Consider the following 13,638-nt stretch of genomic DNA (forward strand, 5'->3'; position numbering starts at 1 on the left):
CCTAATGTTTTAGCCGCCTTTGATTTCAGCAGCTGTAACTTAAGTCAAAGTGAAACTCAAGTGTTCTTTTTGCTTTTTGTTTTGTCCTACTTTGACCTTTTCTTTCTTCCCGTCTTATAATTTTCTTGATTATCTTCTCTGTCCTCCCACCCCCATCCTAGCGTTCAGACATGCACGCTTGGAGAGCTGTCTTTATGCTGCGCCTTTACGTTCCTCTTTCATAGCTGTTACAGGAGACTGCAGTTGACCGCCTTTAGGAATGAGAATTCTCTCTGGAGTAGATTTGTAATACACAGAGAAAAAAGCACATATAAGCTAAAAACCATTAGGTTTCAAGGTCAGAGTGAAGAAATGTGTCTCACATCTCGACAATGGAAGAAATTTTAAATATTGTAGATTTTAACATTGCCATCTTGCTAACCAATTGAAAAATCAGAAATAGAAATTTTGTACAGATTATTTATGTTCAAATATATTTTGTTTGACATGAACAGTAACATAAAAATTCCCCTCAATGCTAATAATAGCTTTATTGAGAAAATAAATAATTATTGATACCTATTGTGTATAAGATACACTATCATTAGAAGTTAATGTTTAAAAAAATGTATAAGGCAAACCCTTGCCTTATTTAGAGGCCTGCTTTTATTCACTTGTTTGTGTTTTTGTACACCAAACAGGCTTTTAAAAATCAATAAATCCCATTCTTAAATAATTATACCAAAAGTGCTAGGAAAATGAAATGTTATTCATATATTAAGATTTGCTTTTGAAAGCCTAGAATGTATTACAACTGTGATTCAAGTGTTTCATTGTTCTCCTGGAAAAGGGAAAACAAATATGTGAGTGAACACACATGCACACAAGAGCACACACGTCCATAAGTAAAATAATGCAGTGATTCGTTTGTTTAATGTAGCATTCATTTTTCTGTAACTGGGATCTAATAAGCAAATTAGATGTCAAGTTAATGTTAGATATTAAAATGCAAGACTCTGTCTTGAAGAAAGTAAGGTATTTCAGTTAGTAATTTTTGCTTTTAGGTTTACATCTGTTCTAGGAGTCTTACTTGCATATTGTTTCTATTTTTAGGCTGTTGCCAGGTGGATTTAAATTTTCTCTTCTTTGGGTTGTTCAAGTTCTAACTTCCTGATTGGCTACATGGCCCTGCTTTCATTAGCCAACCACAGTGACTATGCAAATTGCATTTCAGTTTCTGTTTCTGTCAAAGAACTGATAAGATGCCTGCAAGGGGTTCCTTTGGGGTATGTTTATTATTTCATAGAGGGTTTTGTCCATCATTATATAGTAATAAGCGTAGATTTCTTTTAAAGGGGTATTTTACTTTTGAAATAGGAAATCACACTGTCCATGTACGCTTCTTTAAGGCTGAAAAAGGCCTCTTGTCAGATTTGATTCTAACAGTGTTTGACTTTGCTGCTCAGACATTGTGCAAGTGGTACATTTTATTAGTTATATGTAGATATGTGAGCATGCTAGTTCAGTAGCTGCCAGAGTGTTCTAGATTACCATCTTTGTTTTCTAAGAGAGCAGATTTTATTTATTATAGGTGTCAGTTTTATGTATGTAGTGAATTATTCTTCAGTCAGTATTATATATCCCAAACACAAATAGTATGTGTTCATTAAGGACTCCCATTTTTCATTATTTTGTGCATGGCTTCAGAAACACATCAAAACATTGATGTATTTAAGATGTTTTCTGATATCAAAGTTTTGGATTTATAAAATAAGCCTTATACTAAAAATCTTATACTAGAGATATGATGATATATGTCAAAATACTTCATGAAATAATGTAAATGTATTAGAATTGAATAATGTTTATTTTTTGTTAAGCCATCTAAGGAAAAACAATGGAAGAAAACATATTTTAGGGGCTGAAGAGATGCTCAGTGCTTAAGAGCACTTGGCTCTTCCAGAGACAAGAGTTCGGTTCCCGGGAATCTGTAACTCAAGCTCCAGGGTGTCTGATGTCCTCCTGATCCTGACAGCACCTGCACATGTGTAGCGAAAACACAGGCACAACCACATGCACATAAATAAGAAACAAAAATAAATCCTATAAAACGGTGATTTATTTCAGCATCTGATTGTTTGGAAAAGTATTAATAACAGCCTGGGCATGATTGAAGTGTGTTACAGATGAGTGCTGCACTTATGTGATTTTGCTTCATGTTCTAAGTTTTTGTGTGAATTTTATTTCTAAATATCCTTTATTAGGTAATATTAGTTTGAATTTTAAATGCCCTTTATTAATAATATTAGTCTGAATTAGCATGATGATTCCATATGTGGTTTGAATCAGTAATTTATGACTGCTTTTAGAAGACAGTACATACTGTCTAGGCCCTGGTTTAAATAAAATGGAGAAAAGCACTCAGACAAAAACCAAGCAGCAGTACGGATACCTGTTACTCACACAAAGCATTTGAGGTTATTGGTGCAATAGGATTCAATTTTATTGTTTCCCTTGACTTTCACAGTGCCTATAATTCTTAGTAGAACACTTGCCCACATCAGCTTCCCTTGTTGCTGGGTAAGGTTCGGGATATTTTTCTCTGATTGGCTTTAGGCAGCTAAGGCTTTGAACCAATCAGAGAGTGAATTTCAGTTCCCTTGCTGGACTGAAGCACTGAAGCAGCTGTTGATTTATTTCTCTTATGGGGAGATTATATAAACTAAAATTATGGCTGCAGCAAGCTCCCTCTTGGGTATGTTTGAAAAATTGCAAGGTTCATCTGTAACGAAGGGAGAAAATTATGATTAGTTAACATTTTGTTGACTAGGAAAAGCTAGTAGATGGTGAATTTGAGGGGAAAAAAAGAACTCTGATCATAGATTTTCTGTTTTTTTAATATTTAATAAAAACCCTGTAGAAGTAATTTATAACCCACATTTTACTGCTTCAAAATCAGAGTTTATATGGTCTTTTTATAAAAACTGCGAAAGGCATTAATTGTGCTTTTTGTAATAATTACATTTTTACCACTTAAGTCACCGAGAGTAAGACATTTTGATTTTGTTGTGTGACTTAAGCCGAGTCAGCTCCGCGCAGTAGCCAGCAGAGCACCGTGTCATCTGCCACAGTGCAGAGTGCTGTGGGGTGGGCATGGACGGAAGGTGAGGTGACACGAGAAGTCATCTGTATTATTTGGACTTAAGATTTTGGTGGGTTTTATAAATGTTTTATAAATACAAAAGCTACTACTAATCTTCTTAAAGAATATGTATTAGAACCTATAAAAATTTGAACTCACTGTGTAGAAAGGATATTTTTATGTGTTGTCCCTGTTTAACTGATTCCTCAGATAGGAAGTTATGTTTTAAAACATTTATGATCATTGACTAGAGCAAGATTAAGGTAGCATAAAAGATGTTAACCTTATTAGCTTGTTTAATGTGCGCTGTATATTTAATACATAGCATAGATTTAAGACATGAAGTCTTCTAGATTCATGATTTCAAATCTTCTAGATTATCATTTCAGACAAAAACCACAGTGCAGTATTTCAGATGTGGTTTTGTAAGCTGTCTTTCTCTGACCTTATTGTCTGTCTTCTGTTGCTGGGCAGGAATCAGAATGCTGACTGCTGATTGGCTGATAACAGCCATTTACATTCTTGAGTTTTTGAGCCGGAAGATTAAAAGCTAAGATAAAGCAGCTTCCCTTTGTCTCAGGGCTGTGATCTCTCGATAGAGAGGAAGTGAAAGAAGTGGGTGGAGGGGAGCAGGACACAGGAAAAAAGGTTCTCCTTTAAAGAAGAGGCTCATGGGTCTTTTCTTAAAAAGAATTTATCAAAAAACTGAAAAAAAAAACCCATAAAAGACATATTTCAGGTAACATATATTTCTCTGGTTATTTACATGTGAATTTATATAGAAAATGATGATAACATTTCTCCAGAGTTCTTAGATCTGAATATGTAAAGTTAAGTCTTAAAATATTCTATTTTTAAACTCTTTCTTTAAAAAAGTACTGCCAGGAGAAACTAATCCATCACACCATGCAGTTGTTTCTTGATATGGCAGACACTTTCTCCTGTAAAATAGAGATGGGTTTTTCTGTAAATGAGTTTCATTTGTGTGAACGTTCTGTATCTTGTGTGGCTGCCCCAAATGGAGCATTTATTTTACAGACCGTGTCCAGAGGACAGTGCTGAAAACGGGCGTTAGCAATACCTTCTGCTAGCACAGCCTTGGATGGAGACTGGTTTGCAGTTAACTCGTCCTTCTCTCACATATATTTTTTCCTACTGAGCTTTGCTTATGCAAAATAGATTTCTCAAAGCAGATTGCTGATTGGTTTGCACAGATGTGGCTGGACTAGTCTGAACTGGTTGCTCATGCTACTTCTTATTGCTTTGTCTGTGTTTTGTTCTGCTTAGAACTATGAAAATCCAGTAAATGGATGTAGTGTGCTCTCTTGTGGGTATGGAAGGTAGTTACCCATCGTCTTCTGGCAGTACTTTTTGGTTCTTATTACTGAAGTTAATGTTAGTTTTTTATTATTATTTTATTTTTGCTAAAGCCAGCTTGACTTGTATTATATTTAGTTTTGCTAAGTGATACTTGGTGAAGACAGTTTAATATTGTTATTTACACTTGATTTTCTAACTATCTTTCTCACACATAGGCACATACATACACATAGACACACACAACATCAATGTTACTTAATTTGTCTCAAACTCTGACAGTTATGCCTAGAGGTGCCCAGAGGAAATAGTCTAGTGAATGACAGTAATGCTGAGGACTTGCTTGCTGCATTCTAAACACACTTCTCTTTTGTATCGGTGGAGCCTCACTCTGTAACAGAGCTTAGAGAGGATCTGACTGTGTAACTCATGCTGGCCTCAGATTTGTGGTGATCCTTCTGCCTCAGCCTCCTAGGTGCTAGGATTATGGGTGTACTCCTCATTGCCTGATAATTTTAATTAATTAGTTACTTAATGTTATTAATTAGTCACATCATTTAATTCTCAGCAAAGCCTGTATATATGGTAGATCCACTTCCTTTTAAGGTCCTTTAAAGGAAGAGACTGAAGGGCTGGGCCACCTGCTCACATTGTTTGCTACCTGGGGAAGGGGGGCTCCCATTCCCGGCTCTCAGCAAGTTAATTTCTGATCTGCATTTTGAAAGCTAGGAAGTTTTTAAATTTTTTAATGTAAATGATAACATGGTTATGCACAGAATATCTGGAAATGGATATTTCAAAGTCTAAAGAAGTGGCACTTCAGTATTTGAACTTATTTAAAGGGTAACCAAGCTACATTTAAAATGTTTACAGTCAATAAGGTGCGTAACAGGCTTGCATTGTCTGGGGTAGAGCTCATTGATAGCACTGATTAGTGTGCAGAAGAAAACCTTGGCTTCTCTACCTGCCGCACCAAAAAGTAGGCTACAAATTCTGTACCTTCACTGCAGAAAAATATATAGGTAACATGACTTTGAAGTGAATGAGGAAGGAAAAACTTGGTTTCAGTTCTAGACTCTTGAAATAGAAATAGTCCAGTGGTAGTTTTGTTTGAAGATTTCTATATAATTGAAAGATAAGTTTTCTAAAGAGTTCTTTAATTTAAATAAAACTAAGAAATGTTTATATTATTGAATTAAATTCAGAAAATGAATGTTGAATGTAACACAATCTAGACATTCTTTGACCAAGTGTGGTATCCTATTGGTCTCTGACAAATAGGTCAGACTTATTTTTGAAGGGTAATTGTTATTAACAACTTGGGCTAGGTTATATTAGTGACAGTGTTAAAACCTGCTTTGATATGGTGTAAATTAGGTGGTTTTGTGGAGCTTAAAGACGTAGAGCCTCAGGAGGGGAGAACTATTGTTTGTATATAACACGGAGAAAAGCCTTTTAAAAGAAAAATTGGAAAAAAAGGTAGACCCTCTTTGACTGTGTGTGTGTGTGTGTGCACACGCGTGCGTGCGTGCATGTGCACGAATATGTGTGCAGGTGCACATGTACATGTGTTTTATTCCACTGTGGTTAATCTCCCTTTTTCTCTCCCCCCTCCTTTTTTCACTTCCCCCTCCCTCTCCTACCCCTCTCACTCCTGTCTTCTACAGCTGGCATTGCTCCCCCTTTTGGTGGTACTGGGGATCATATCCAGGACTTCACATGCCACGCAGAAATGTTTATGTTTATATAAAAATGGTGATGTGAATACCTTTGCCTCCCCCCTTCCCCCCCTTTTTGGTTTTTCGAGACAAGGTTTCTCTGTAGCTTTGGGGCTTGTCCCAGAACTAGCTCTTGTAGATCAGGCTGGCCTCGAACTCACAGAGATCTGCTTGCCTCTGCTTCTCCCAAGTGCTGGGAATAAAGCCGTGTGCTACTGCTGGCTGCCTTTTTAAAAAACCTTATTTCACCATTAAATGTAGCATTTATATCTAGAAAACCTTTACCAGATTTAAGTAAATTTTTTATTTTTAAATGTCTTATTAATGATGAGGTAATGTTGAATGTAGTCTAATGGATATTTTGTGTGTATTGAGGCAATTCCTCACTCTCACTTTTGTGTTTACATAGTAAACCACACACACACACACACACACACACACACACACACACACACACACACACCCCCTAGATATATTGTCTTAACTTCACAGGCTAGAAGTTAAAAAGGTGTTGTCAAGGCATGTTTCCTTGGAAGGTCCTGAGGAAGCAGTTGTCCAGTCAACTTCTTCCACCTAACTTCTTCTAGGTGTTCTTTGGCTTGTAATAGCAAAGCTCCCGCCTTACTGTATTTTTTCCTAGGTACGCTATTGTCTGAAGGCATTGGTCACTTTGCAATAGAGCCCACCCTCTTAGCCTTCTACTCATCTGTAGTTTAAGCAGTAATGGTGTAGTTCCACAGTCTCATTCATTTTAAGGAAAAATCATCAGGCACTTTTTGGCCCTGTGTGTATAGACCAGGATGTGTCATGGTCAGTGTTTGCTTGGGTTTTGATAATGATCTTTACCTGGTGATTAGTATAACCTCTTAAAGAAATATACTAGTCAGTCATTTATAGATAAAAAAGAAAGAATTATGAAAATTAGAAAATATTTTAGTAGAAAAGAATGATAATATGACACCTGACTATGAGACTCGAGCTGGAATGTGGCCTAGCAGTGAGGAGTGGCTCTGCTCTTGTAGAGGACCTGGGTTTAGTTCCCAGTACTCACATGTACTCAGAATTGTCTGTAACTCCAGTTTTAAGGGATCCAGCATCTACTTCTGGATTTCTTGGGTGCACAGGATACACAGATATTCAGTTTGTATATACACATAAAAATAAATCTTTGAAAAAGCATGAGATTAGACTAGGTGGTGGTGGCACACTCCTTCAGTTCCAGCTCTTGGGAGGTGGATCTCTGAGTTCGAGGTGAGCCTGATCTATAAGAGCTAGTTCCAGAACAGTTACCAGAATATCTGTCTCTTTCTCTGGTTTTTTGAGACACTCGTAGAGAGAGATAGAGATAGAGATATTCAGGTAAAGATACTCTTAATAATTAATGACATTCTGTCATACGTTATAAAATATGAAATTTAATTGGAAATTAGTGGTTAAATTTGAACCTTAAGGAAATATGGTTCAGTAGTTAGTCTCCATTGTCACTTGAGATCTAGACTTGCCTGAGATGGGCATCTTGGATATGCCGGTGGGTGGGTTACCTTGATTAGGCTTAGGAAGTAGAAAGACCTACCCACTATGAGTCACCCCATTCCCTGGGCTGGGGCCTGGTCTCAGAAAAGGAAAAGTGAGGCACACACCAGACCTCATCATTGCTTTCTGATTGTGGATGTGCCATGAGCAGCCATGTCAGCCTCCTGCTGCCGCCTTGACCTCCCATCACAATGGGCTGCACCCTTGAGCTAGGATTCAGAACAAACTCTTTCTCTCCAGGGTGGGTTTTTTTTTTTCAAAGAATATTTTATTTCAGTAACTGAAAAAATAACTCATCAGATACAAATTAAACCCATGCAAAAAGTCAAAGAGATGATTATTAGAGGAGAAATGAGCAAAAGTACAGAGCAGTTGTACACCAGAAGCATTAACAAGGATAAAAGTTCATTCTTTGGTAAACAGATTTGATAGGACTCTAATGCAATTGACCTAAAAAGAGGACATACTACAATATATTATAACATAAAATTCGTCCATAAAAATGTACAATTAGAGGGTTTTTAGTGGATTGACAGCATTGTGTAGCTGTCGCCACAGTGAGTGTTTGCACGTTTCTTTGTATTCCGTGGAAGAATCCTGGTCTCTTTAGCATCATTGCCTGCTTTCTCCAAACCTACAAACCAAGCTGGGAAATGGCCCAGTGGCTAAGTATATTTCCTGCTTTTGAAGACTCGGGTTTGGTTTCCAGAACTCATTTTCCTCATGTGCTTTTTCATGCTTCCTGAAGCACCTCTGGATTTTTTTCCCCTCTGAAACAGGGTTTATCTGTGAGTAGCCCAGACTGGTCCTGGAACTTGCTCTGTAGACCAGGCTGGCCTCAAAACTCATGGAGATCCACCTGCCTCTGCCTCCCAAGTACTGGGATTAAAGATGTGTGTCACTGCCACCCGGCTGCTTCTCTGGCTTTTTAACTCTTACATTGAGAATAAAAACTATCCCTCTTTTCTCTTCATTTTCTTAGCAACTGATGCTCTGGTGTGTGCTGTGTCATCTCTTAGTTTTATGTTATGTAAATCTAGTAAACATGAATTGTCTAAATTGTCCACATTAATTTTCAGTAAACCTGTAGTTAAATGACTTTTGTCTTAATTATTCCTTTTTTTCTTTTTATTTAAAGATTCAAAATGGATAGTATAGAAGAACCTCAGAAAAAAGTCTTCAAGGCTCGCAAAACAATGAGAGTGAGTGACCGTCAGCAGCTCGAAGCTGTGTATAAAATCAAAGAAGAGGTACTGAAAACCGATGCTAGACTCTTAAATGGGAACCATGAAAATGGAGATCTGGATCCCACCTCGCCTTTGGAAAATACAGATTGTATTCAAGATAGAGAAGAAGTGAATGGGATCGAAGGGATTAGTTTTGAATCTGAAGAAAGTAAAACAGAATTGAAAGAAACACCTTGTAGCCCAAATGTTAGTGTAAAAAACAAGCAAGAACAGGGTTCAAGTAGTGAGCCTTCATCTCCTAGTGTGACTTCGGACCCTGCTTCTCAGCTAACCAGTGAACCAGCCTCTGCTACCCCAGCCCCTTCTACCCCAGCCCCTGCTACCCCAGCCCCTGCTACCCCAGCCCCTGCTACCCCAGCCCCTGCTACCCCAGCCCCTGCTACCCCAGTCCCTTCTACCCCAGCCCCTGCTGATCTGACCACAGAAGAGCTGGCTGCTGGAGTACCAGCCACTGATGGCTCTCCCTGTGAGGAGTCCCCTTCTAGTGATCCCTCCTCCCGTGATCTCACCCTTAGTGATCCCACCTCTGCAGATACTGCTTCTGAAGAGCCTGCCTCTGATGATCTTGCCTCTGGTGGTTCCACCTCTGGTGAGCCGCTGTCGGATGAAGCAGTTTCATGTGAACCAGTTACAGATGAAGTGGTTGCTGGTGAAGTGGCAGTGGTGTCTTGTGACTTGACCTCTGGGGAGCCATCTTCTGATGATTGTGCCCGCTCTGGTGATTTGCCTTCTGATGATCTGCCTTCTAGTGATGAGTCCTCTGGTGGGCCTACCTGTAGCAGACTGGCTCCTGGTGAGCTGGCTGCCGAATCAGCCACTGATACTTTTAAACCAAGTTCTGTGCCAGTTTGTGAACCAAGTCCTGAAACTGACAAGACAGAGCAGAGTAGCAATAACAATGATGATTGTTCAGAAAAAAATGAAGACAGTGAAAACGTAGACCAAATTCAAAGTAAAAACTCATTTGATGAGGAAGATAAAACTAACAATAATGTTGGTGAGAAGGAAGAAACTCTAGAAACACACAGTGCAATTATTTGTTGTGATCTACCTCCAGAAAATACAAAGAAGGTAGAGGAAGAGCCCATTGCCGCCCTTGCTCTCGCAGAAGAGGCCATCTCCAGCAGTATGGAAGTTGACCAAAGTGAGAAGGATGAGCACAAAAGTCCTGCGGAAGCTGAGGAAGCTGTCAGTGACAGTGCTGCAGAAGACAAGAAGGAGACTGCTTTAGACACCACAGACTCCATGGAAACAGACGAGATCATTCCTATTCTGGAAAAGCTTGCACCTGCGGAGGATGAACTTCCTTGCTTTTCAAAGACTTCTCTCCTTCCGGCTGAGACAAGTCAGGATTTGGAAGAGAAAATGGAGGGTTCTTTTGGCTCACCATCAAAACAAGAAAGTACTGAGAATTTGCCAAAAGAAGCCTTTTTGGTCCTCTCTGATGAAGAGGACATTTCATGTGGAAAAGATGAGCCCGAGGTCATATCACAAAATAAGCCGAGCTCTCCAGGTTAGCTGATTATGGATTTTATTTGCTTTAATGAACTGTTTACTAGAACCTGCCCATTTAATGTTGATATCAGTAATCCTTGAATAACATTACAGAAACGCAGCTAAGTGTGGTGGCTCATGGGAAGATGGAGGGCCCAGGAGTTAACGTTGGCTACATAAGTAGTTTGAGGCTAGCCTATGCTACATGAGACCCCATCTTAAACTATTAATAAGACAGTTTTAAAAAATAGTACTTTTATAAAAATAGAAGAACTAATATGTCAAAGTACACCTGGAAACAAGCTGTTGCATATTGGTAAATACTACTTTGTCGATAATTAAAATCATAGCCTAAGGAGACTGGACTAGTATTTCTTTTTCTGGGTAAGTTCAGACATTGTGGAGGTATTCTGTCTTGTCTTACTTCAGCATGCCTTCCATCGTGGAAAGTTTTTAGCTGCCTCTCCATCTCTTTGCTCATTTTGAAAGCTAGACCTCCAGCCACATTCACAAAGCTAGCTCCTTGTTTCTCCTCCTAGTAAGTTTCCAGCTTACCTGGATTTGACTTCCCACCTTGCTAGAGCCCCACCCTGGCTATTGTCAAACATGAGGTGGACCAGTGCTTCTTAACCTTCCTAGGGCTGTGGCCCCTTAACACAGCTCCTCGTGTTGTGACCTCAGCCATCGAGTCACTTTCATTGGTGCTTCACAGCTGTCATTTTGCTACTTTTATGAACAGTAGCGTAAACCTAAGGTCTGTGGTTTCTGATGACCATAGGCAACTCCTGTGAAAGGTCATCCAATCCCCAGAGGGGTCGCAACCCACAAGTTGATAACCAATAATGTGGAATATAGTATTGGTACCCTTGTATTAGTGTAAAGCTTTGAAAAAATCTGTATAAAGTTAGATTTTCTGTAGGATACATTCTCCTGATGTGTTTTGCAGGATTGAAACTTTTCTGTTTATTGACCTTTTGTATTTTCTTATATATGAATTACCTGTTACTTTCTCTATTTTTTTCTAATGGGCATGTTGTTTTCAAGTAGCCTTTAGTACTTTAAATATAGTTATGGATTCAATCCAAGGCGAGGGGTTGGCAGACTATGGCCTGTGGCCCACAGTTTAGCTAGGACAGAGGCAAACCTGTTTACATGTCGCATACACCATTGTTATTCCTGCACAGGGCAGCAGTGAGTGTTTGTGTCATGCTGTGTACTCTTTGGTTGTTAAAGGCAAAGTAACCTACCAAGGTAATGTCAGGATGATCAGAAATGCTTTATTTGAGTGCTTTTTTTTTTTTTTTTTAAAGGTTTTGGGGTTACCTGGATTTGACTTACCACCTTTAGTAATCTTACTGTGTTGACAGACAGAGCCAGTTTCATGGAAGATAGAACTGTAAAAACTTAGCAACTTAACGAGAAGGCTGTACTGTAGAACAGAGGCATCTGTACTCGTGCGCCATGGCATGGATAGGCTCTATAAGTACAGGCAAACTAGGAAGCTTTGTGTTTGGATGGGCTTTAGAAATCTCTGACACTGCCTGAAATGACACATAAGTTGTTTCTGAACAAGGGCCTTTGATGATCATTTTGTGTTGAAAGAGATTTCCTTGGGGCTAGAGAGAACACTGAATATTCATTTGCTACTCTTGCAGAGGGCCAAAGTTGGGCTCTGAGCACCCACATGGTAGCCCACAGCTACCAGCTCTGTAGATTCACTTGTTTCTGGCTCTGTAGGTACCTAAACATACACACACACACACACACACACACACACACACACACACACACACACAGGCTTGTTCTCTAAATCTTTCCCAAAGGGCAGTTTGCTCAATCCCTAGAATGTTTGAACAAAAAGAAATATGGGCTCTACTTCCTGGTAAGAATATATGAACATTTTTCAACAGAGTTGGTTCTGTGACACAGTGTAAACTTTAGCAGTCACTCTGATCCTTGTAATCTAAGACTCGGTGTGTATCTTAAGTGCCATGAGTCTAGTGGACAGATCTGAAATTGATCATTGCAGAGGAGATATATGAGTTGTTTAGAATTTACAAGTATGGCTGGGTGGTAGTAGCTCAAGCCTTTAATCCCAGAACTCGGGAGGCAGAGGCAGGTGGATCTTTTTGAGTTTGAGGCCATCCTGGTCTACAGAGCGAGTTCCAGGACATACTCCAAAGCTACATAGAGAAACCTTGTCTTGAAAATCAAAAAACAAAACACGCAAAAAAAAAAAAAAAAACAACCAAACAAACAAAACCAAAACAACATAACAAAAAAACCTCAAAAACAAAAATCCCCAAAACAAACAAACAGAAAAAGAATTTACAAGTATTTTAAGAATATCGTTATTTTGGTAATTGTCTTAACTACTGCTTTCGTTTTTTTTTTTTTTTTTACATTTATTTATTTATGTAAGGTAACAGAGTGTGTGGGTGGTGGCAGGGAAGGGGCGGGAGGTTCGAGGGTAACTTGGAGTCATTTCTCTCCTCATGTCACATGAGACCTGGGAATTGGTTGTCAGGCCTGCTGGCAAGAGCTTTCACCTCTGAACCACTCTGGTTTAGATTAGTAACTGAAAGCAAAGAAATAGGAATGCTTTATAATAGTTGTTACTGGTGATAGAAAATGAAGACGTTAAATTGTTGACTTTAAAATCTGTTATTTTTTATATTGCACTTATTAAGGATAAACACAATTTGAATGTAAACTTAGTATTTAACTTTTCAATTTGTGCTCTCTTTTTCCAGATTTCCTATTTTGTAACTTTAATTTTGTAAATTTTGATTGGTGACCAAAAAATATAAGTTGATGAGCTGTTACTAATTTTTGCCGATATAAGTAAAGTTCCCTTCTTCTACATTTGTCCTCACAGAAGTAGAAAGGAATGAAAAGGACAGCAAAGCTGAGGAGGAGGAGGAACGAGTGCCGGATGAGGAGCGGCCACCTGTGAGAAGTATGCACATACCCGCACCTGCCTTAGTTGGCCTTAGCCGTGATGGGCTGCCCTCTCTGCTCCAGAGATGGCCATAGCTTTTTTTGATTTAAGCCTCAGTTTTCTGATCTTGCAATGACAGTTCAAGGATCTTTGGATGCATCATTTCATGTTTCAGTGTTTTATGTTAATCGTTCTGTACAGGATTTAGACTTAACATGAGGCACCAGGTATCTTAAACTGTTTTTAAGCTTGGAGAGGGAGGATTTG

At 38.8% G+C, this 13,638-nt stretch overlaps 1 protein-coding gene across 5 annotated transcripts in view; it reads left to right on the forward strand.

Annotated features, from left to right (window-relative positions):
• Atf7ip (activating transcription factor 7 interacting protein) overlaps nt 1–13,638 on the forward strand; it is an 82,080-nt gene that overhangs the window by 32,954 nt on the left and 35,488 nt on the right. For 4 of the 5 annotated variants that reach the window (XM_013352806.2, XM_026787906.1, XM_026787905.1 and 1 more), the window contains 2 exons: nt 8,828–10,449; nt 13,309–13,389. In XM_013352806.2, the coding sequence (XP_013208260.1) occupies nt 8,835–10,449; nt 13,309–13,389 (1,696 nt within the window). In that variant the 5' untranslated portion in view covers nt 8,828–8,834. Of the gene's footprint in view, nt 1–2,659; nt 2,735–8,827; nt 10,450–13,308; nt 13,390–13,638 lie in introns of those variants that run through there. The other variant, XM_026787904.1, reaches the window with a different exon arrangement.

The sequence above is a fragment of the Microtus ochrogaster genome (assembly GCF_000317375.1).
Source record: "Microtus ochrogaster isolate Prairie Vole_2 chromosome 14 unlocalized genomic scaffold, MicOch1.0 chr14_random_2, whole genome shotgun sequence".
NCBI lineage: Eukaryota > Metazoa > Chordata > Mammalia > Rodentia > Cricetidae > Microtus > Microtus ochrogaster.